The 25734-nt window shown below is 44.9% G+C and overlaps 1 protein-coding gene across 1 annotated transcript; it reads right to left on the bottom strand.

Moving 5' to 3' along the window:
* Positions 1–5691: 5691 nt before the first annotated feature.
* Positions 5692–7206, bottom strand: LOC138514478 (general transcription factor II-I repeat domain-containing protein 2A-like). Its single transcript, XM_069629966.1, has one exon. It carries the CDS (start codon positions 7204–7206, stop codon positions 5692–5694), a length of 1515 nt encoding a protein of 504 aa, XP_069486067.1.
* Between the last annotated feature and the right edge of the window lie 18528 nt (positions 7207–25734).

The following is a 25734-nucleotide window of genomic DNA, read 5'->3' as shown; positions in this document are numbered from 1 at the left end:
ATCTCCATTCACTCTGTATTTAGTCTCATACAGACTTATCAAGAGACATATGCATCTGATGTATTGGATAGTATGTCCCTTTTCCCTGATTGAAAATGTGTCCTTAAAGATAGTCTGTTTTTACACTCGCAGGGCGACATGCTGCGTGTTACTTTTTGGACGCAGTACTAAGGTAAAATACTATTCTCGTAACGCTTATGTTCCATGACGTGTAGTGTGTGTTTTTCCCCCTGGAATGTAAACAGATGACGCCATTAAGTAACGTTGCTGCTGATAGTGTGCACTTAAATACGATGGCCATTTTGGAATTGCCTCAGGGCACCTGCAACATGGCCTGATCTCTTTGGATGACAGTGTTCCACCAGGTATGTAGACACACCTTTTGATTCCCAAGCATTGCATATTAAATTAACTCACTGACACCAGATTACCTCATATCCGATTCCCATATTTTCACTAGCTAGCACTTTCATTTCTGTAGGTTCTTTGTCCCATTTTTTGTCCATGTTTACATTGGGCCGGAATTATTACTAATTGGACTTTAGATCAAACTCTAGAGAATTCACCATAGATGATCTCCTATGATCATCTTTGAAGGCAAGAACGTTCTGCCCGGCTATTTTACTTCCTTAAATCTTGCATATAGTTTGCAGGTCCACAGAAAGGGACCTAGCTAATGTAATCCATTCCATTATTTTACCCACTAGGCTGGATATTCCCACCTGAGAATATGTCACCACTTTGAAATAAACGTGAACAACTTGGACTGTCTGATTCTGACCTACACCAGGTGAATGATTACGGGATATGCCATGACAGACGTATTGAGCCTTTTTAACTTGTAATTTTGTAAGTATAACATACAAGAGTAGATTGTTTGCTGTTTAGTTTGTAAATTACTGTGCCGATATGCAAATGAAGACATTTTTGATTGACTGCCCCATGAGGAAGGGAACTCCCCCGAAACACATATAACTGATGACTTCATCTTGTTGATATTAAAGGAATGGTTCGGTCAAAAATTTTTATTGCCCCTACGGGTCGTCCATGTGTTTTTAAGCCTAAGTCGCTCGATTTTAGAAAAATTTCCTATGGACCTTACCCGAGTTTTCGTCCATTAAGCGCATGCGAAAACAGGCACCAGGGAGCTGCCATTTTGTGATAATTCTATCATTTCCCCCATCGCCCTGGCTGACCTGCTTTTGCGGCAATAAATCATATCCCCCGCCCCTGAGCCTGTCATCAGCAGACGGGTATAGCCCATTTCACAACGCCAAAGCACGTCTTGTGTCAACATTCGCTGCGCTTCAGCTAATGACGTGTCGCCATGGAAATGGCAGGACGCCTCTTTCCTCAATAAGTATAAACAGACCGTTTCACAACACACAGCAGCAGATTTTCGATTCCATTACTCTCTCTGTGTTACTTTCAGTATTCTGTGACTCGTTTCTGTGCTCTGGTCAGCTACCTTCGTTGCTTGTAGCCCGTGTGGACAGATACCAGTACCACCACTATCAATTATTTTAGTTTGTGCAACACACAATGGATACAATAATGCCCTATATGTACGAGCCCCAGTATACCGAGGAGGAACAACTGGAAAGGGAAACACGCAAAAACGATGGGGCTTCGGACAGCAGTTGGCAGGACGAATCAACGGATGAAGACACTGGACCTAGTCGCATGGAGGGTCTTTCCACCTGGTGCACATGCAATCGGCGCGAGCTAATGCCGACCGAGGAGGAGAACTGCTGCTGCTGTGAAAACTCGGGATGCATGGCCTACATTTCGGAAGGCGAGCCACGACCGCAATGCATCACAGAGCTGCCAGACTTCAGGGCAGCCTGCCTCACACGGTCCGTGTTGAGGATAATGATGGTGCTTATGCACGAACTTCGCGCAACTGTTCATCCTCGTAATCCGAGTAACAAGTAAGTATACTCTGCTTGTGAGGCCACTACTATTTCATAGTCTTCTACTATATCCAAAATTACATATACATATCATTGTAATGCATGAAAGTCATTCAATAGTATGCAGTGTCTAGATAGCAATTGTCCGAGCAGAATGCCATTAGTTACAAGAATTGTCATTGACAACAAACGTTTATTAAAATTATCTTGGTCATTTAAAAACAGTTTGTTTCATTCCTTTTCACAGGTGGTACAGGCTGGTGGCCTATCGTTCCTTTACATGGTGGCTTCACGGGAGGCTTGGACACCGCTTTCGAAGAGTGGTACCCGCCTGTGCCATTCGTGCCATAAGAGAAACATTCCTGAGTGACAGCGGTCAGTACAGGGGATTTTCTCTCGCTGTGCTGCAATCTGAACTGTACAATGTGTAAACTTTTGTATTTTTGTGTCATCAAAATAAGCTACAAAATAAAACACCATATATATTTTAACAACGGTTGTTTTGATTTTTTAAATCAATCAAGTGTGTCTCCATTCAAGGATGGACGTCAGACACCTGTGCTCGAAATGGGTGAAGTTCAGGTCGCTGTGAAGCGGGGTGGTCACTATCTAAGCTAACCAAATATATTATCAATAATGCATGCACTAAATAACACTTGTTCAAAGTCTTTCAGTCGGTTATGTCTCTATAAAAGTCACACATATATCAATACTATCAATGAACATTGGATTATACAGGCCTTAGGTCAAGGGTCTTGACCACTATAATACAGTGTTTGAAGTGTGGGTCTGTGCTCACAAGAATCTCTGATATGTGGCATTTGTTATTGTTAGGCAACGATATACTGCAGTAGGGGTCTAATGTTAGTTGGGGATCTGCTAGGTGGCCATCCTGGCGTGGTCATTGGTCTGGCACATGAAGAGAATACCTTGCAGGGACACAGGGTCAGAATGGCAGTTACTTTCCACTGGTGAGGGTGCATGGGCAAGGACACGTTTGTGGAGATGAACGAGCCATGTGCATGGTTCAAGCCGGTTCACATGCAGGACCGTGATCTCAGAGAGTGATGTGTTACATTTATTAGCTGTTGCAAATACCTCTGGAGTTTTCCAGTCAGAGTGGGAACGAGGCTGTGGGCCATGTGCTCTGTGCGCTGTACTATAGCAGTGAGGCCTGGTCACCAAAATGGAGTGGAAAGGGGGTACAAAAATGGATGCCCCGTGTCCTTTAACATCACATAAGGGCAAGGGACGGCGCAAACGGCCAAGGTGCCAAATAGCATGTACACTTCAAAAGGTATCCCACGCCCAGGGGCCATCGCTCAAATGGCCTCCTCAGACCCCGTGTCTCCAGGCAGGCCTCCCCTGAGGCAGGCCGCCCCCCTGCAATCCACATAAGTGTGTCTCCATTCAGCAGTCTTCCTGTGCCTTATCTGCACACCCCAGGCCCATCCATCCCACCCCCTCTATCAAAGGCGGTTCGCACCCGGGGATGAGCGCTGGCATGGGGGGCTGTGACGGGCGCAAACGGCCAAGGTGCCAAATAGCATGTACACTTCAAAAGGTATCCCACCCCCAGGGGCCATCGCTCACATGGCCTCCTCAGACCCCGTGTCTCCAGGCAGTCCTCCCCTGAGTCAGGCCGCCCCCCTGCAATCCACATAAGTGTGTCTCCATTCAGCAGTCTTCCTGTGCCTTATCTGCACGCCCCAGGCCCATGCATCCCACCCCCTCCATCAAAAGCGGTTCGCACCTGGGGATGAGCGCTGGCATGGGGGGCTGTGACGGGCGCAAACGGCCAAGGTGCCAAATAGCATGTACACTTCAAAAGGTATCCCACGCCCAGGGGCCATCGCTCACATGGCCTCCTCAGACCCCGTGTCTCCAGGCAGGCCGCCCCTCTGCAATAAACATAATACCACGACACACACACGTCATTCATTCACAAAAACACCCCTGTTTCTAATATTTTATAAACCACTTGATATGTCTCATGAGAACATCTTTGTGCTTTGCAAGTCAACTCCTGAACCTACTACCTGAGAAGCACTGGGATCTATGCTAATCTGCTCGTCGCCGTGCTATCTGTGACCGCTTCGAGCAAACTCGTCAGTGTGCTACCTGTGGCCATCTACCTGTTCTCCTGCAACATACTGCTCGGCCTGCTGAATCCAACTGTTTGTTGGTCAAGGTAAGGCCATGTATCCTAGTCATATTTCGGTCATTTTTACATTTCAATCTATTTGCTATTACAGTACCCAATAGAGCTATGGTCATTGGTCTCATTGCTATTGACTTGAGTTTAAATTGTTATGCTATCAATAGATCTATTTATTTTCATCTGTGTCAATTGTCATCGAATTGCATCCTTCGGGGGTCCAGTCTATAATGTAAGCATGGTTCCTTTTTGTGCAAGACAAAACAGAAATGTCTGTAACTTATGCAAATACTAAGCCGCACATGATGAACTGGTATAGTTCCGGCGACCAAAACAAACCTTGCATTGAGCATGGTATGGTTCATTTACTTTTTTATGACATTTTTATTCATCAAGGTTTTATAATAATCTTGATATTTACTTTTCAGAATTTTCAACAATGCCTGCCTGTTCGATTAGCGGTTGCCCTTCGAAGACCCATGCTAAATCTGAAGGCACTACAATGCATGTATTCCCGAAAACTGTTCATCGAATAAGAGAATGGGTCAGACATTGTGGATATCCACTGGATGAGCTGAAAAGTAGAGTCCAACAAGTCTTTGAGGACATGAGGGGTGATTGATACTGCATCTGCAGCCGGCACTTTCCCTCGAACATGTACACCACATCTTGGGCAACAAAGAAGAACAAACGGCGATCGACACGAAAATTGCTCACAAACGCTATTCCCACTCTATTCATCCACAATCCGCCACTGGTGAGTCAAGTGTCCGTGTTTAGCTTTAGGCCTTGCAGTAGTGTGTAGGTAGCCGAATGGATTCATTGATATTTTAGGTGTTGTTTCCAATTTGTGATACTTTCGACAGTGATATGAGTGTATAGCTTTTTGAATAATGACCTTTATCAATATATTATTTTTAGATTTCATAACCCACAAACGAAATCTATATATGGGCACAGGGAACTGTGCTATATTGCACATTACTCAAGTATTCTGTCTCCTTACATGGCATTATCAAACAATAATTTACCTTTACAACTTCTTGACTATCCCTTGAATCTGAAGCAAGAACATTCTACTTCCGTCACGTGCTCGCAGTTATCAACCACTTCTAGAGCGTATCAGGTAATCATACTTGGCTATTCCGCTACAGCAGTGATGGGCAACCTTTTTGGCGTGGTGTGTCAAAAATCGAGCATAACTTGCGTGGTGTGTCACTTCGACAAAAAAACATAATTTTGCGCAATTTATAGTTTAAACTACAAAAATGTATAATTGCAATATATAATTGTATTTAATAAACCAAAAACAAATTATTTAACATACCTGCTTAGTAACTTCTTTGTTCAAATTCGCCCTCCCCCTCACTTATCTCAGTTCACGGCAGGGCTGTGGAGTCTGCTGCTTCCAGCTCCACGTCCTCATCAACATGCCGCTCCAGCCCGCCCCTGCTATGAATATTCCTAGTGACGTGAGGGCGAAGATTATGAATATTCATAGCGGGGCGGGCCGGAGCGGCATGCTGATGAGGACGTGGAGCTGGAAACAGCAGACTCCACAGCCCTGCCGTGAACTGAGATAAGTCAGGGGGAGGGCGAATTCTTTAACTAACCTGTCTATTAGTGACTTTTTTGTTGCTGAATTTCATTGGCTAAATCTTTAATTGAAGGTTGGTATTTTGTACACTTCAGGCCCAAGCAAGCGCTACTAACCTCATCTGTCAATCTGTTTCTTTTGTTGGTTTTGATATTATTTAATGCTGAGAATAAGGTCTCACAAAAGTACGTAGAAGGAAAAATTGTGAGTAAAGCTGTTGCTATATTTGTCAGGGTGCTAAAAGTGTCTGGTAGTCTGTTCCAGGCACTCCACATTTCCTGTTCGTAGTGGCACTCATCTTTATTCTCCAAGCGGCCCCTTTCCAGATTCTCAAGCTTTGACCTCAAGTCGACAAACACCTGAGCCCAGATGCTGTCTTGAAATTCTGCAAGCTGCATCTCCAAATCATCTATTTGCATCCATTGGAAACCATTTAATTCCAAACTATTGTAGACTACTACATCAGGATACTTAATTATTTTCATGGTCTGTTCTAGGCTTCTAAATTGACTAAATCTATCAGTAAACTGGTCAAGTAACAAGTCTAAAACATGCTGGTACTTCATATGCAAGAGTTCCACTTCATTTCGTACAGCTGCACTGGCCTTCTCAAAATGCTTTTGTACTCGAGGAAAATACTTATACGTTTTAGTTTCTACATCTCGCTTGAAAATTTTTACTTTACTTTCAAAAGCTTTTATGTATCCAAACATAACATCAATACTTTTGCCAAAACCTTGTAACTTTAAGTTCAGTTCATTAACATGAACAGAGAGATCTGTAAAAAACATCAGGGTGTTGACCCACTTATCATCATTGAGCTGAGGAAAGTTTCTCAGATCCTTCTCTTCAATAAATACCTTAATTTCTTCAAAGCACTCCACAAAGCGCTCAAGAACCTTGCCTCGGCTCAGCCATCTTACATTATTGTACATCAACAGTCCACTGTAGGTGGAATCAACCTCCTGTAAAAGTGCTGAAAATTCTCGCTTGTGAAGGGGGCAAGCAGCTATTAAATTAACTATTTTTGTAACAACTGACATTAAGTCATTTAAGACAGTGAATCCTGCCTTGACACATAAAGCCTCCTGATGGATAATACAATGAAAAGGCACAATCGGATGTCCAATAGCTTCTGTAAACAATTTCACAAATCCAACTTTTTCCCCCACCATGTTTGGGGCACCATCTGTCGTCACTGACACAACTTTAGATATATCAATGCTTAGGTCGCAGAAGGTTTGCATAACAACCTTACATATTTCGCTTCCTGATGTACTTGTTGGCACTGGTACTAACTTTATCAACTCTTCTCTCATTGTATGACCATCAGAATATCGACCAATAATGGCCAACTGAGCATGCGATGTGACATCAGTAGTTTCATCAAGAGAGATGGAAAAATATTTACAATTCCTTATGTCTCTCTTTAATTGATGTTGTACGTTTGTGTTCAGTCTCATTATTCGGTCTTTTATGGTATTTCTACTGAGTGGTAACTCAGATATTCTCTTAATAATTGCATCTTTATTCTGCATATCGTGAAATAGAACTGGCGCATATCTTAGGAGAGTTTCTTTAATAAATTCTCCCTCATTAAGCGCTTTTGCATGCTGAGCTATGGAGTGAGCAATGCTCAAACTTGCAGAGTTTAAATTTGTAGAGCCTTTTATAAATTTAAGGATGGAGTTAGATTGGCTCTTATAAAGGTTTAGCTTCCTGGAAATGTATTCCCTCCTTTCATCCTCACTTTTTTCCAAGAGCTGGGAATGATTAGTTTCAAAATGTCTATTTATATTCCACGTTCTGCTTACTACCGTTTCAGTACATAATCTGCCATTTTTTTCTATAATGCCATACATCTCGCTCCATGTCTCTTGAAAGGGTCGGCTACTGCTACTACCACTCCCTTTACTTAACATTTGTTTTTTATTTTTTGGCTGCTCCATCAGTGGGCCAGTGACAGCAGATAGAATTATAGATAGCTTGTTAGGCTAGTTAACCCCTAATTGGCTAACACAACCTCCCCCTCACTTATCTCAGTTATTGTGGGCAATTACAAGTCCATGGCACCCCAATAGTTGCTGCTAATGGCGCTCACAGTTCCCCCCGGCACTCCGCTGTTCCCTGCTGTGGTGCGGTCGTAACCGGAAGTCCCAGGAGTAGACTCTCTGTGCCGGAGTTCAGGCCTACAGACAAAAGGGGTTGAAACTTTTATTACTACATGACTACAACTCCCAGCGTGCCTGTATACAGCCTACGGCTCTGCAGCTGCGCCAAATCTAAAACTCCCAGCATGTTGCACTTGACTATATAGTAGTATAGGTTATGGTGCAACATGCAGCAGACCCCAAACCTAAGTAGCATTATTGCTAATAATGATAATCTTTCCCCACTTTCCTTCCCCTGCTTACTGTGAAGGTCAGTCTGGCAGCGACTGCATTGCAGCCTGACTGGAGAGAGGCACGCACTGTTCCCGCGCTCCTCTCCTGCGGGTCCTCCCTAACGTCCTCGCCGTGCTGATGACGTGTGTGCGCACGGCACGCACGCCTTACCAGCAGCCCCTGCGCTCAGAAAGGGGCTGTGCTTCACTGTCAGGCGGAGGCTATACCGTAAGTGAGTGTGGGTGGGGGAGATCACACGTCCCGCCCCCCCCCTCATTCCTCCAGCACAGATTCTTTCATCCTCGGCGGCCGTGCAGGAGCCGAGGATGAATCGCATGAAATCCTGCGCGTGTCACCCCAAAAGGCTACGCGTGTCAGCACTGACACGCGTGTCATAGGTTCGCCATCACTGCGCTACAGACTTGTTTTATGCATGTCAAGTAATAGTTTGTATGTATCGTGTGATTATTTTACCAATTGTTTGGTTAGTGCTTTCCAATTGATATACACCTTAGTTGTCGTCCCCTGGTGTTTGTTTTCAGTTATAATTAGTGTTATCCATACTAATGCAAGTACTGTCTTTCAGGGAGATGCTGAAGCGTCCACCACATTGACAACAGCCCTAGATGTTCTTCAGCAGCCCGAGGTATGGATACTGACAGCTCAACTGACCGTGATCATCAGGACTGGAACACTTGTCGTTTGATTGTTCTACACCATGTTTCATTTGTGGTTAGCCGGTGATATGTACCTGTGCGGTCGACCCCAAGCGTGTGTTGTGTTTTCAATATTGTAATCCTTACTAATGCAAATACTATGTTTCAGGCTGTTGTTGAATCGTCAACCCACGCACTTGATGCAGAGCCTGACATTCAAGTAATTCCGGTGGAAGCGGGACCATGCGGATACGAATCGGCGCAATAGCTTTCGGAAGTGCGCACCACATTGACAACAGCCATAGATATTCTTCAGCAGCATGAGGTATGGATACTGACAGCTCCATCGAGCGTGATCATATAACGTGATTCCATTTGCTATACTTTCTTCCCCATTAACGCAAGTACTGTGTTTCAGGGAGATGATGGAGCTTCCACTACAATCACAAGATCACATTTAGATGATGCAGATGTAAAGAAATCGGAGAAATAAGTCGATTAAATCTGATCATTTTTCAATATTCCTTGATTCTTTTAGATAATGCAACATTTGTGGTTATCTCTTTATATGTACCTGTGCCGTCGACCCCAAGTGTGTGTTATGTTTACGATATTGAAAACCATACTAACGCAAGTACTGTGTTTCAGGGAGTTGCTGATGCCTCCTCTTCAATACAATCATTCATGGCAGTCCATGTAGAGCCAGAGGTATGTATACTGACATCTCCATTGAACTAGGTCATCAGAGCTCGAATACTTGTCGTTTGATTGTTCCACACAATGTTTAAATCGTGTTTGGCTATTGAGATGTACATGTGTGTTCGTCCTCACGTGCGTTTTACGCTAACAATATTTTAATGCACAGTAATGAAAATACTATGTTTCAGGGAGTCGATGGAGCCTCATTCCGTGCTGTCTATGCGGATACAGAAAATATAGTCACTGCAGCGCAAGAGGAAGGGGAGACATGCGGATACGTATCAGAGCAACAGCATGCAGATGTTGAAGGTCGAGTCAAAAAAGTTGTAAAGAAAAGAAACCAAAATAAGGTTAGTTACAAACAGTTCATAACTTTAGAATTTTTTTTGTGCTGGGGACTATTTTATGTTTTTTTCCAGTCAATTGTACTATACTTTATCTTGTGTTTAAACTGAATATCCCTTTTCCAATCTGTCCTCTAGTTAACCGTGGGTCTACGAACTATACATACACAGACAGTGAAGCGAATGAGAAATGTTGCTTGCCAGACCATTTACCGTGTGGAGGCTATGGAGGAACTATTAATTCAGACGCGGCGTGTTGAGACTCGGGATGCTCATGTCCAATGGCCAGAAAATGAAATGAATGTGTCCAGAGAATCCAGCAAAGTTTTATTGGACCATTGCTACAGTACGACCGCACCGCCGCAACAACGTGATACTGGAAGTATTGAAGATAGCTCTGAAGTAGTCACAGATCAATTCACACAATCTACACCCGCCAAATAATTGCCACCAAAAAAGCTGTCGACATTGTTGTGTTCTCCCCTCAATGTTGAAGTAACAGATGTTGAAATGACAGAGAATGAATCAGCAGCAGCATTCACCGACGCATCAGAACTTGATAGCAGCGATATTTCTTTCAAATGTGGTGATATGTCCTCAACGTCACAGGCCGAATCAACTTTGACGCAGGATGACAGTCTAATGAAAGAGGGCAAATACATAGTATTCGACAGTTGTTTGATGGATATTATAAGTATGCTGAAATGTGGGCATTCCGTCAAAGGGAAAGTTTGTGGGAAGCCATTGATTCATGTGACTCGTCAAAAACAAGGCAGTAACGTCACAATACATGCCGCCTGTAGATTACATCATACGTTCTCATGGTCTGCACAACCAATGCTGGGGAAACTGCCAGCAGGCAATCTACTGTGTGCAGCTGCATCACTTTTTAGTGGCTCCAGTTTTAGAAAGTTAGAGTCTTTCTTTCAGTTTGTGGGACTCCATTTCATTTAAAAAACGCAGTACTACAAATACCAACATGATTATCTGTTTCCGGCCATTAGTGATGCTTGGAAAATTGAACAATTGTCTCTAGCAAGTACATTCGAAGGCAAACGATTCAGGCTAGCTGGCGATGGACAGTGCGACAGCCCTGGATTTTCTGCCAAGTACTGCACCTACCACTTTCAGGACATGGATAGTAAGAAAATTGTGGGTTCGGTGGTCGTGCAGGTAACACAATGTACATCCTCAGTGGCCATGGAGAAACTAGGATTTATAAAATCAGTGGAATATCTACAATCGAGGGGAATGCACATCGACCTCATAGCCACGGACAGACACGTTTCAATTGCCAAGACAATGAGAGAGCAGTCCCCACATATTAAACATCAATTTGACGTATGGCATCTTGCTAAATCAAGCAATAAGAAAATCTCGGCTGCAGGGGAAAAAAAAGGTTTGGAAAGTATTTCAGAGTGGTCCCAGTCTATCAGCAACCATCTTTGGTGGAGCTCCAAAACTTGTGAAGGGTCAGTGGAAATACTACTTGAAAAATGGCGGTCACTGATGCACCACTGTACCAACGTGCACCGCTGGTCAGAAAACCTACATTTCCACCAATGTGAACATGGCCCTTTATCCCCAGTGGAGGCACGGAAGAAGAAGTGGTTGAATCCATCTTCACCGACACACAAAGCCATTAAGAAGATTGTTTTCGATAAAGCTCTATCAAGAGATTTGAGGGGACTGACAGAATTCTGTCACACAGGAGGTTTGGAGGTGTTCCACAATATGTGCCTAAAGTACAGGCCAAAGCGCTTGCATTCCAGCATACAGGGCATGAGACATTAGGACTCTACTTGCCGTCTTGGCCCATAACGAGAATCTCGGCCGTGAACAATCTAGGACTAAGGGTAATGTAAGGATGCCTCGCTACACTAAGGCCTTTTCAAAAAGAAGTAAGCAATGGGTGATCAAACCAGTCTATGAGGAAATGGAGTTCGACTTTGTCAAAAGCCTTATTGTTGCTGTATTAGAGAAGCACAGATATGGAATTTTGAACGTTTCTGTGCCGAGCACTGATCCATTGCCACCCAACATTGCCACTGTGCCATGTCCACCCAAAGGAGAGCTGTTGTGAAGTACAAATCCCGGTTTAAATAATTGTAATACTATTGTAATACTATTGTCTTTTTGTAAATACATTTTATTGTACAGTGTGCATACAAAGTACACTAACCCTAACCCCTACCTGCACCATCCTGGGTGTCGAACTACCTGGGTGTCATCTTTGAATTCTCTCTCTATTCACCTCATATTGCTGACCTTGTCTATATGTTTATGTATATATTTTTGTTGATTTTCGCAATCTCTTATATATGCTGGGCACTGTTAACCGAGGGCAGTGTCTCTTTGAACGAAAACCAACACCCTGTGTACCATAAAGGAACAGCGCATGACTCACAATAAAACTTTAAGCATTTGCGGATAGAGATAAATGAAAATAAATGACTTTCGGAGTGGCATATGGCAATTGCAGAATATTCTATAAACATTTAATGTCAAATAAATGTACTTTACCAAATTTACCGTGTTGCTGTTTGATTTTAAAGTACAGTTTCATATTCTGAATTGTGGCGCGCTGTGGTGTGAGCTGATCTGTGTTGGTTTCCGGGTTCTGTGTGAAGTCGCGTTGAAGACGACTGGGCGCGTTTGCCTACGCAGCACAGTAACGTCACGGAGAGAGGCGGGGAATATGAATGTTTTGATAATGTCAGGCTCAGGGGCGGGGGATATGATTTAGTGCCGCAAAAGCAGGACAGCCAGGGCGATGGGGGAAATGATAGAATTATCACAAAATGGCAGCTCCCTGGTGCCTGTTTTCGCGTGCGTTTAATGGACGAAAACTCGGGTAAGGTCCATAGGAACTTTTTCTAAAATCGAGCGACTTAGGCTTAAAAACACATGGCCGACCCGTAGGGGCAATAACATTTTTTGACCAAACCATTCCTTTAAGTTTTTTTTAATTCTTTCAGATTAAAATTGACTTTGATTTAACTGAAAACAATTGATTCTGTAGAATACTGGCCTCTGAAGATTTCCACCGATAATGTATTTGATTTGCTTTCAATATTTGACTGTTACACAGTAGAAGAGGTGCGCAGGGGACACATGTTTTCCACAATTGTGGACACTTTATTGTCTGTCTTGATTATGGACAACCCAGTGCCAGCGTTAAGTTTCTTCCCTGCACCCTTCACTAGCTTAAATGTATATTAACCATTGTTAAACATCGGTGTGCTCATTGCCATTTGGCTGTTTTTTGCATTGGTACTGGTGTAGCTATGCATGTTAGTGCCTGCCCCCAGGAAATGTAATGGTGAGGGATATTTCTCATCTGCAAATCAACAGTAAAATAAATCACACAATAACTTTAGTCCAAGTCAAACTTATAGGAAACGTAAATATGTACTTTATTAGGGCCTGCAGCATTGTATAAAAATACATTCTAAACATTTCATTGAAAAGCCACAACCAGTGAGAACCTTTCTGTGTCTTTTTCTAAAATTTGAAATAGAAAAACAATCATTACAAGGACCAGTGCCACATTTTAACGTTCACAGTAATGCATTAAAACAATGTATGAAGCATACAAATTGTGATGCTAAGATATTCGACCTCCGGTGTACTCAGGGAGGTCGGATTATATTCACCCATGCTCTCATATGCACAGCCGGGAGCAGCAAGAAAACACGTCTCACTTGTATGCAGGATTACTCGGATTAGCCGTTCCGGGGCGAGACGGCCTTTATTTCTGCCCTGATCACGTGGCGCGGATCACTCCTCACTCAACTGATCAGTGCCACCTTCAATACACCATTATTCCTCCCATATTTGGAATGTTTGAAACACTAAATTCTTATTGTCTCTTACTGATTCTCTTCCGCTTCTCCTCTGCCGCTTGGGCTTCTTTCACCTCACAGCCCCAGTGGTAGATCTCTTGTAGTAGGTATCCTTGTACCCAAGGCGAGGGTTGCGGTTTCTCCCGGAGTCAGTATCTTGTGTGTGCTCTCTCTGTTAGTCCTGTCGCATTGAGGCCTGCAACAGGATCCTCTGCTCGGTCGAGTGGTGGCACTGTGTCTGCTTGCTGGGATACGTTGTCTCTTGTCCTTGGTTGTAGATCAGGGTCCACTGGGGGATCCTCGCTTGGCGTTTCGGGGTTTGATTGTTCTCTCCACAGTTTAGCTGGTACCTTGCGGAAATGTGATATGTTCCACATCACCACTTCTTATCATCGGGTGGCGGTCAGCATGATGTGATTGGAGTCCCGTACTGTCCATGGGCACGATTCGTATTTCAGTGTCATCTTTTTCGAGGGTGTTCTGGTTTTTACTAGTACAGTGTCGCCCGTCTGTAGTTCTCTGTGTTGCGCGTGGCGGGCTTGACTCTCCTTCTCATTTCGTCTTTCCCATCTCTCTTCTATGAGCGGTATGTCTGGTTCGGGGTTCACCCAGCTTGAGTGTAGCAGTAGTTTGGTTTGGATTGGCATCCCGAACATTAGTGCCGCTGGGTTTACTCCTGTCGATGTGTGTTGAGTTTGTCTGTGTATTCGGAGAATCGATACACAGCCGCAGCAAAGGTTGATGGTTGTCCTTTGTGATCCTTATGATTTTGTTTAAGGATCACATTAATCGTTCTACATCACTGTTTGCCTGTGGCCAGCATGGGGTGATCTTCGGTGTTTGACTTTTAGGTTGGTGAGAAACTGCTTGAGCTCATGACTGGTGAACGGTGGCCCATTGTCACGTTTCACTTCCCTTGGTATTCCATGTATGGCTAACACTGTCTGGAGGGTGGTTATGACTGACATGGCATCCGTGGACTTGACATGCTCCACCTCTGGGTATCTGCTGAATTTTTCAATTAGAACGAATAGGCACCCTTCCCCCGTGATAGTTGGCTCGCTGAGGTGCGAGCAGTCAACAGTCCCTGCCCTCCTTGCTTCCTGGCTCAAGTCATTCTACAGTGCCTGCACCAGTGCCTGCATCAGAGGTTAAAACCCCCAGTTTTCACGCGGAGCGGCACGCGGAGTTGGCTCGCTGAGTTGGCTCGCTGAGGTGCGAGCAGTCAACAGCAGTTCCTGCCCTCCTTGCTTCCTGGCTCAAGTCTTTCTACAGTGCCTGCACCAGTGCCTGCATCAGAGGTTAAAACCCCAAGCATTCACGCGGAGCGGCACGTGGAGTTGAGGTGTGAGCAGTCAACAGCAGTCTACTGAGGCTAGGAGGTGAGGAGACATGGTCTTGCAAGCAGACCCTGAAGCTCTGCCTCTGCTTCCCAGAGCGATAGACTTACACAGTGTAAAGACACACACGTTGGACAATTCGACTCCCCAGCACCTGCCTCAGCAAAAAAGCCCTTCAGGAAGGGTGCTGAGGAGCAAATACGCCCGACTACAAAATCAGAAAGGAAACCACTTGAATGTGGGGGAAAAACGGTAGTCCTAACCTCATTTCGACCACTGTATTACAGAAAAAAACGGTCATTACAACTGTACAAATATCTCCTATACCCAGCGAAATGGCCACTTGCCTTTTGGAGTACCCGTGCTCTGATTTTGAAGACGCTGAAGATGGAGCGACGATGAGAGAGTCGGAGGAAAGCAGTGAGGAAAGTAGCGGCGAAGAGGTACCTGGCACGCAAACAACCTCTCCCCCTCCTGTCACTCCCTCCTTCCCCCCATCTACCAATCTCTTGCTCAACGCCGCCTGCTTGTCCCTTACTTGGGAGCATGGCGGTCTGTCCTGGAGAGGCAGCGCCACACGCACGGTTCGACCTACCGCTGGTGGTGGTGCCGCCTGGGCCTCGTTCACCCCTGCCGTCGTCTGTTCGTGCTCCGTGGGCCGCCACTGCGGCGAGTGGGGTGGAGCCTGGCAGTGGCGAAGGATGCTGTCAGGCCGACCTCAGCCCGTGGTCCACGGCATCCAAAGCAGGGGGAGACGTGGTTGGAGCCTTGGCAGACCCAGCGCTGGAGACGGCAGGGAAGCGGCATGTCTCTGGTCTCGGCTGCGGGCGTGGGGCGGGCATTGTCAGCTGACGAGCAAGTTTCGTGCTTCAGCTCACAAGCGGAGACCTACCCCGGCCCGGCTGCCAAATTGACAAACACACGCAGCGAGGACACAGGGGCGCCCTCTGCTGCCTCTGGGACCTCTCTGCGCCCTACGAAAGAAACCACAAAGGAAAAAGACAACCTTCAAAACACCCCCTGTAACACAGAGGGGGTAGAAACCATGGATTCGGACACAGATCGTGACTCAATGCACAATCCATCAAATGTCTCGAAAAACGATCTCATCACGCAAAAAAGAGACATAGCAATGGCCCTACTAAAAAAAAGAGCCTTAACAAAAAAGATCCTTAAGGAGCAGGGGGAACTCCTGCACAATGATCGTCAACAACAACATAAAAAAGGACTCAAGGCACCAACTCAAAAGAGAGAAGCCAGGAAGTTGTTCCAACAGAATTCCCTGACGTCTCACGCCCTAAAAGATTTCTTCCCCAAACAAACAAAGAAGAAACTAGAATCCGAGGTAGAACTTTCAGATGCTGAAATGTTAGATGCAGTCTTAGAAGCCCCCTCGGCCTCGAAACAAAGAAAAACCATGGAAGTCCCTTGCAAAATTATCCTAGCCGAGGCCTCGGGTGTGCAGGACTGTGTCCCAGGCCCAAAAAGCCCTGGTGACCTTTACGGGAGGAAAAACGATCAAACTTTACCATATAAGGGGGCAGTTAAGGCCCAAATCAACCTGTTAGACGACGATGTACCGCCTCATTGCCCAGAGAGATCGGGACGAGAAACTGAATTATTAATGCCATCAGTTAATTCCATGATAACTAATGGATCGATCAAAGAAGTATATATCAACCTCTGCTCGCTCAACCAGTGTTGGCCCAGCAGGGGCAAATACGGAATACTGCTGATCTCCCGTCCAGGAGATCTTTAATCCAAGGCGATTACCCAAACCATATTTCAACTGCAGTCAGAAATGGAAGACTCAGCGACACTTTTGGAAACCTTCCCAAAGATACTCCAACAAAAAAAACAGATCTTGTCACGATCATGTCGGCAATTACGGTGGGACTGGCCCCCTTTGTAAAACTATATGAGTCAATAAATGATTCAATGAAAGATTAATTAGCACTCTCAGCCATGACAAACACCAAACTAACTTTCCTGGAGGGTTTTATTACAGCTCTAACCCAACAGAACATCGAGAAAGAAAGACAACGAGATGAAAAATTCGCCCGACTTGAAAATCTAATTGAATCCAAATTTAATGCAATTTACTCGCGCAAAACTCAGTTGAATCTCGAAACGGAGCAAACTCCATTGCTGAGTGTAAGGGATGCAAAAACTGATGGTGTAAACGACAGCTCCACTAGGTCGATACGTCGCCTTGACACAAAACTGCAAATTGGGAAAAAAAACAAAGAACTGCCAAAAGTTGCTACAATCTTTAACATGGCAAAGCTGACTCCATCAGTACCACCCCAAGCAGCCACGTCTTCTAAAACTTCTAAAATGTCCCGAGGTCCAGTCTCCCACAATACATCAAAGGAACAAGCGATGATTGAATTAGATAACTCCAGTACATCTGTGGCAGACTCTTCGGGAAATTTGTCACTCTCAGATTTAACAGTGCATTTGGATCAAGAAGGAGTCTCTGATTCCCCAGACGATATCCAACAAAACCCACAGAAGACTGCAAACATAGCAAGTAAAACCGCCACTCAAGAAAAACAGAAGATCGTAGTTCTCCCTACGAACACACCGGAATTCCATATACCGAAAGATACTGTTTGTCAAGATCTTGGAAAAGTCCCATCGGATCTAATAAAAAAAAGACACAACAAGATGTGGAACAAACCTTAGAAAAAAAAACGAATCCACCCGTCAAAGACTGAAAAGCACAAATGAAACACATACGGCCAAGCTACGATCAGGAGCAACAGCAGCCAAAAGATTCTGTCAAACACGACTCTTCAAGATGGAGCAATTGACAGCCGGGAAAAAATCTCTAATATTAAATAGAAAGACAATTCTCAAAATCTTAGCCAAAATTCCAACACTGAAACACCTAGACACGGCGGACCTGGTGTTGATTGAACCATATCACAGAGACAAGAAGGCAAAAGCATACCTCCATGTCACAAAGACGGCAAGTACTAATCTAAATCAAGAGGTGATCTCGGCCCTAAACGAACTAGGCTTTTGCCTTTGCGGAAATTACCAAACCAGTGTTAGTGGACAGAAACTTGCATCCCTCAAGTAAAGTGGCGGAAAAGCATCCTGATCGCCAAACGAACATAGAAGAGCAGTTTACAAACAAAAGAAGCGAGACGTACAAGGAGAAAGGGGAAAATCGCCGAGGGAGATTTCAATCAAAATACTATCCAACGAACTAGAACACAAACTACAAGAAACCAAAATACACTGAAAACATAAGAAAAAACGATAGACTGGAGAAAGATCGCAGACACGGCTCCTCGACGGACCAAAGCTCTGATTGGTCCCATAACAAAAGACGTGAGCCCTCAGGTCCATGGAGATGGCTGAAAAAGGTGTTAAACCAAAATTTCAAAAATAACAACGAAATGGTCCAGCAACGTCGCCCACCAACTCTACCTCTGAATTCCCTCCAAAGATCCAATTCAAGGAAACATCTATGTGCTCGTGGAATACGAGAGGCCACGAACATCTGACCAAACCAGACGCATTTAATTTGGCCCAATTTGATATTATTTGTCTTCAGGAGACCTTGCTGATGGAGAAACCAACAATAGACAGATATGAAACCTATATCTCACCAGCGAGTAAGGGCATGTTCGTCAGACCATCGTCAGGCCTCTTAACTGCTGTCAAACGTGGCTCAGGTATCTCCATCAAAAAGAAGGTGACAGAAATGTATGGCATTCTGGCACTACAAACAGAGTGGCTCCGCCCAGAAAAAGCAACAGGGGGAAAAACAAAATCCAATTTAGCAATCATAAACGTCTATTGGAATCAGCAAAGAACTAACAACGCTGATTTCTGCAGTGATGTCGAGGATACCCTAGACAAATTCACCGCCGAACTGGGCACCGACTTCATCGTCATCTGTGGAGATCTGAATGCCAGGTGTGAGCAACCTTTGACAACTACACATCCGTCGCCATCTTTAGAACAAGGTGCATTATGGACAGACCTCATGGACTCCAGAAATGACCACAATGTGGCAACATTACGAGGCCATCTTCCAGCAATTCCAACCTGGGAATGAGTTGACACCTCAGCGACGCTGGATTATATATTCATTTCACATTCGCTTCTACCTTCTGTAGAGTTATATGAAGTCTTCAGAACTGAAGCCAGTGACCATAACTTGCTGACAATGACTCTCAAATCAGCGAACATTCCAAAAGAAATCTATCCTTTTGAGGTGGAGGTATCACGTAAATCAGTGCGAGTCCAATTTACAGCAACAAACGTCAAGGAGATTGCTCAGAAATTTGCCGAAGAAAACAAAAGCCCTGAGTCCTCGCAAACCAGACCAAATTATCTCCCTCTTTTCGTGACATACAGAAAAAAGCAAGGAAATCAAACTCCATCATATGGAAATAGGACTCACGAATATGACACCCAATTGGTTCTAAAAAGAAGAGAAGTTCGCAAACTGATGCGGCGGGCCAGAGTATCGGACAATATTGAACAAAAAGAAATTGCCATAGCCGCTACAAAGTCATATAGACTATGGTTGAAACACCACAAAGCTGCTATGTATCAGAACGATGCTGAACAAATGTTGAAAACTTTGACATCAAAAAACTCGCGAGGTTTCTGGGCTTTAATTAAAAACAAAAGCAGTGAGACAAACAACCAAATCTCAAATGTAATTCCGGAATCGACTTGGATAACCTTCTTTGCAGCCCAATTTGCATCTCTTCCCGAAATATATACCACCCACGGTAACAACATGGGCCGACCTTGCTGATCAAAACGAGATTTTGACCGCAATCCTGAAATTGAAAACGTCAAGAGCACCAGGGCCGGATGGTCTAACTAATATGGACCTAAAACAACATCCTCAGGAATGGTCTGCTCTAATAACAAAAATGTTCAGTCAATGCCAGACAAAGAAACAGATTCCCAAAACATGGACGGAAGCACTTATAGTTCCCATTTTCAAAAAGGGAAGCAGAGACAATCCGGCTAATTACCGTCCTATAGCCCTCCTAGACATCATGGGCAAGATTTTTGCTAGTCTTCTACTTACCAGGTTCCATGGATGGGCTAGATCATCCCCATGTTTGGACCAATTGCAAACGGCTTCGTCAAAAATGCAAGCACAAGTATAAACATCATGATACTAAACATCATAAAAGAAAATGTGAAGAATGGTGCACCAAGAGTTTTCATAGCTTTCATAGATTTGACGAAAGCGTTTGATAAAATCAGTCGCTGGAAGCTTTGGTCCAAACTATCTAACTGGAAATGTCCGGGGGAAATCTTAGATCCAATGATTGCACTTCATAAGGACACGAAGCTGAGAGTTCGTCTAAATAGACAAGGAACGATGTCAGACCAATTTCCGTCAGAACGTGGCGTGAAGCAGGGATGTCCGCTCGCCCCTGCCCTCTTTATTGCATTCCTGGGCGATTTCCAATACACCCGACCAGCAGTAAGAGCCTTCCCACCAAAAGTGGGCAGTACCTCAATATCCAGACTACTCTACGCGGACGACCTGATCCTTATGGATCAAACCCAAATAGGGCTTCAGCACCAACTCACCAACTTGGCCAATTACATAGACAAAAATGATCTGGAAATAAACATCGCCAAATCTAAAATTCTAATCATGGAGAAAAATCGACCAATCACTAACAACAAGGGTCGCTGGTACTTGAACAATACCAAATTAGAAATTGTCACCAGCATGAAATATTTGGGAATAATGTTTGATGCAACACATTCGGAAAAAGCTATACACCAGGCCCTGTGGGCGAAAATTAAAACACTAACCACTCAAACTAAGCTAGTAGACGGGAAATATGGAAAATTTTCAATACTACCAGCAATACAGTTCTACAAGCAAAAGGTGGTGCCATCAGTAAATTACGCTATGGACGCGTCCCTGAACATCCAAGACACGATATGGGCAAAACTGGAAGGTTTTCTATGGAAAGCGGTATTGGGCCTTCACAAATCGACATCAATTTCAGCCATCAGACGCGAACTTGGACTACTATCGCTGAAAGCCTCGGTCGATCAAAGCCAGATAAGACTACTGCGGAAAATTATTTCACCTGATGCACTTCCATTATTTAAATCGATTCAGAAGGAACTTATCCAAGGACATTGCATCGCCCTAAACAAATGGGAGCAGAAACTGCAAAAAAAGCTGGGAGACTTAGCCTGTACGTCTGAGGATTTAATGCAAAATCCTGGTAAGATAAAGAGGAAAATAGCTCAAGAGGATTGGATCCAAACATGTGAGGCAGCCATGTCAAACAAGCTACTTGCCCACCTACCGCCTACAACAAATAAGCTGGCTTTACCTCTGAACTATTGCATAAAATTTCCCGATAAAAGACTACAGAAAATATTCATGAAAATGAGATTCAACCTAATGCCAACACAAGAAATTAAAGCTATTCGGACTAAATCTTTATCCAAAACTTGTAGACTATGCCCAGAGACACAAGCAGTGGAAACCGTAAGACATTTGCTCTTGAACTGCACCAAAACAGCACATTTACGAGAATCTTTTCTGTTACCCCTAATGTGCAATGTGACACTCCGAGAAGAGGACACATGGTGGTGCCGCCTGGTCGCAGGTGAAAAGACTAAATGGACCTCAGCGGCAGTAAAGATGCTGGAGGCTGCACTTAAACTTATGATAGAGGCTGGCAGTCCACCCAGTGTCAAATAACTAAGTTCTATCATTTGATGCAGATCCTCATCTTCTTTCCGTTATCCTGAGTGATCCTCTACGTTTGTAATGTCTCTTTTGTTTCTGTCAATTTTACGATCTTCATGCACTATTCTTTCATCTTTCTATTACGTGTGACATGAGATATGATTTCTTGTAAAAATCAAATTCTGTTTTGATTATAGACAGGTAAATAAAAAAAAAATAGTCCAAAAATCCACACTCACCGACTCCCACCTTGTTTGGCTCCTGGGTGCACTTGTTACGGGTTCCGGGGTTGCTGGTCTCCTTGATGACTACCATGCCACACAGGTTTCTACCAGTTCAGTTATGCGGTTCTGTTTCCTTGGCATCCACATTCTGGACTTCAGATAGGCCTGTGTCTTCACAATGGACCCCATGCGCTAACCTTAGTGCTGTTTCTTCTAAGGATTCTGGAAGGACGATTCAGTTTCCTTTCAGTATGATGCCTTCTTGTGATACGGTTAGCTCGTGCCGGATTCTGAATAGTGCTTGTAGCTTCTCTTGGGCTGCAGCGGTGTGGTGTGCCACTACGGACAGATAATTTCTCCAATCGCCTGACTGAATGGTCTGTATTGTTCGTTGCAGGCAGGCATCTGTCATTGTTTCTTCTGCTATTTCCTGCAGCCTTAGTGCTCGGGGACGTGCACAGGCAATCACGTGGCACACGTGTTCCTCTGTCTCAACAGCATGTTCTTCTCCTTGTTTGGTGGCAGGTCGGGGGTGACAAGACAGATAGTCGGCCGGGTTGTCCACTCTGGCCCTGTAGGATACGTCAATGTTGAATGGCTGCAGTTGGAGCATTCACTTTTCCAGCCGCGCTGGGGGATGCGGGCCAATCCCTTGAAAATCGGTATTAGTGGTTTATGGTCCGTGAATACTTTTGCTGGTTGTCCTAGAAGATATACTCGGAAGTGACGGCAGCCCCATAGAATCGCCAGTGCCTCCTTTTCTTTGTGGGCATAGTTCTGTTTGGTTTTTGATAATGCGCGACTGGCGAAAGCAACTGGATACACGGTCCCCTCTCTGTCCACTTGGGTGAGCACAGCTCCTAACCCCATGGGGCTAGTATCCACTAGCAGTTCTGTGGTGCGGTCGGTATCGAAGAATGCCATTTTGGTGGTGCTTGATAACAAGTCTTTGATACGTTGCAGCATGTATTGGTGCTGTTCCGTCCATTCCCATTGTTTCTCTTTCTTGGTAAGTTCTCTCAGTGGTGCTGCAATGGTGGCTAGGTCGGGGATGAACATGGCGCAGTAAGTGGCCATGCCCATGAAGCTTCTTACTTCCAATGCCGATGTGAGGGCATTTGCTCCTTTGATATCGGAAACCTTGGCCGAGTCGGGTGATACACCACCTGTGTTGAACACATATCGAAAATTATTCAGTTTATGTTTGTTAAATTTGCATTTCTCTGCGTGTAACATGAATCCAGACTCCTCTAGGCACTGTAAGACTGCAGCTAACCGCTTGTGGTGTTCTTCTGCCGTGGTTCCATACACTAAGATGTCGTTGTTGATGTTGGTGGTTCCGGCGAGGCCATTGTGTACTCTCCTGATGTCGTTCTGAAAGTCCTCCGCTGCAGAAGATATTCCAAAGTTTAGTCTTTTGTATCTTCATAGTCCCAGATGCAATGAAAATGTTGTGATATATCTGATTCTCGGGCGATGCGTAGCTGATGATAGTCGGTGCATAGGTAAAGTTTGCTGAAAACATTTGCTCCCATTAGGTCCATGATCAACTCATCGATTGTAGGGGTGACATGGCACTTTCACCCCCGATTGCTACATTTGGTAGCCGCATGTCAATTCATATCCTCACTGTGTTGGGTTGCTGTGGTTTTTGGGTGACAACCATGGGGGATAGCCATGGAGTTGGGCCAGATGTTTTCTCTATTATCCCTTGCTTCTCTAGTTTCTCCAACTCTTTCTCGACGGCCTCCCTCATGTGAAACGGGACTCGGCGGTACTGCACTGCCTTGGGCTCAATAATTGGGTCGATGTGCAGTTTGATTGTTCTTCTGCGGAGACATCCTAGTCCCTGGAATACTTTTTGGTGTTTTGCTAGGAGGCTATCTCTGGTGGGTTGACGTTAAATGCAAAGTGCATTAGGCGTAGTTTCTCAGCGGTGTGACAGCTTAACAGTGTTTCTAGTCCTGCATCCACTACGTATATCCTGGCCAAACATGTGGTTTGGTTGTGCGCCAGGTCAGATCGGAACGACCCTGCTACAGGTAGTGGCTTACTGCACTCAGATGCGAAAAGTTGTACTTGCTTGTTCTTCAGCTTCAGGTCTAGTTTGTTGAAGGTATGAATTTGCATGGCGTTCACTGTCTTTCCTGTGTCTATGACCACTTTGGTGGGGTTCCATTGGACAGGATGGTGCAGGATGGTCGCAGAGGTTTGTCCCTTTTTCAATTGTTCTTAGTTGGTTTTATGGCAGAAATCCTGTGGACTCGATGCACTCGTGCTTTGTTCTTTTTTTTCGCCTTTCACGTCCATCTAGGGACGTTTCTTCATCTGACGATTCTTCTGTGTCGCTACTGCTGGGCGATCTCTGCGTGGTGGCGAGTGCTCTCGCTTTTCCTCTTCCTCTTTGTTGCCGGCTCGAGGTATGTTGTCGTCCTGGATCACTCTGAGGTGTGGGGTGTAGGCATGTGCCTGTGAAGTGATTCAGCCCCTTAAACTTCCGACAGGTCACTCCTAAAGCTGGACACGGTTCTACCCTGTGCCAGGGTCCTCAATGCCATTTGCAGGTGTCACCCCGTCTCGACGGGTATCCCGGTCCTGTGTTGGCGGGTCACCTCTCCTCTTGTCGACCACGGACCGCTGCTACTTCTTCCTCCTTTTGCGTGTTGTCGATGGGTAGTTGCTGCATTGCTGCTTCCATGACCACGACCTGGTCATCCGTGCACTACCCAAGTCTCCCCATGGCTAGGATGCCGTCCAAAGGGATGTTTCTCTCAGACAACACCACCCTGCGTAGTTTGTCTGACGACAGACCTTTGATCAACTGTAGACAGACAGTAAAATCTTTGTATGGGAATTTGCATGCTAACGCTACCTGCCTGAGCCATGCATGGAGGTCATCAATGGTTTCTTTTTCTCTCTGACGGGTTATGCAAAATTCGAATGGCTCATAATCTTGGTTCAACTCAGGATTGAACTTGTTCTTTACCGCTGCTTTTGCTGTGTTATACTTGTCTGCTGTCCTTTGTTTGGAAGTGTGTTGAACATACGTAGTGCTGAGGTACCATTATTCAGCAGTAATAGGATGCGTCTTCATCCCCTTTCGATGATGTCTCTAGCCTGTAGGTTCAGTTCAAATTGTTGGAGCCATATTCCCCATCTGAGGCGCCACAGTGGTGTATGGGTCGAATGGTCTCAAGAAGGTTGTCTGCGTGGTGTCATGACCATCCAATCTCAAGGTTTGGCCCTTGGATGTACGCAGTTGCTGCCTGTTCTAGTTGGGCTGGCTTGGGGACTGGCCATGCTGGCGTGGGCCTGTCGTTCTCCTTGCGCACATTTTTTTTTTTCTTTGATTACTGTGTCTCTGGGTCAGTAATCAGTGCTCTTCCTGCATCCTGTGGACTCTCCACCTGGTCACTGTGGCTTTCGCTGCGTTTCAGTGGCAGTGGCTGGTTGTGTAGGTTGTCTTTCCCCTCAGCCTGTCAACTGCCTTTCCAGCAATAGTGTGTAATCCCAGGCGTGCTGATGTTCACTTTGCTATGTGGGCATTATAAGTGTTGTATTTTGTTTTTCTTAGCCCTTCCAGTGTATTTCTGGCAGCCGTACATTGGGGCGCGTCGTTCTGTATTTTTTTTTCCTCTCGGCAGGGAACACGTGGCCTCATAACTCTCGTCGCCAGTGTGACGTTAAGTTATCCGACCACCAGTTCACTTATGGAGGTCGGATTATATTCACCCATGCTCTCATATACACAGCTGGGAGCAGAAGAAAAAACATCTCCCTTGTATGCAGGATTACTCGGCTTAGCCCGTCTGGGGCGAGACCGCCTTTATTTCAGCCCTGATCACGTGGCGCGGGTTTCCCT

The sequence above is a fragment of the Ambystoma mexicanum genome, chromosome 12 (assembly GCF_040938575.1).
Source record: "Ambystoma mexicanum isolate Mex_15411 chromosome 12, UKY_AmexF1_1, whole genome shotgun sequence".
Taxonomy (NCBI): domain Eukaryota; kingdom Metazoa; phylum Chordata; class Amphibia; order Caudata; family Ambystomatidae; genus Ambystoma; species Ambystoma mexicanum.
Note: the sequence above shows the minus strand (reverse complement) of the source record. Positions and strands in the feature narration are given on the sequence as shown.

What these genes read in the sequence shown, in the direction of transcription:
- LOC138514478 (XM_069629966.1), bottom strand. Translation starts at nt 7,206, where the DNA reads ATGCAGAATAAAGATGCAATTATTAAGAGAATATCTGAGTTACCACTC.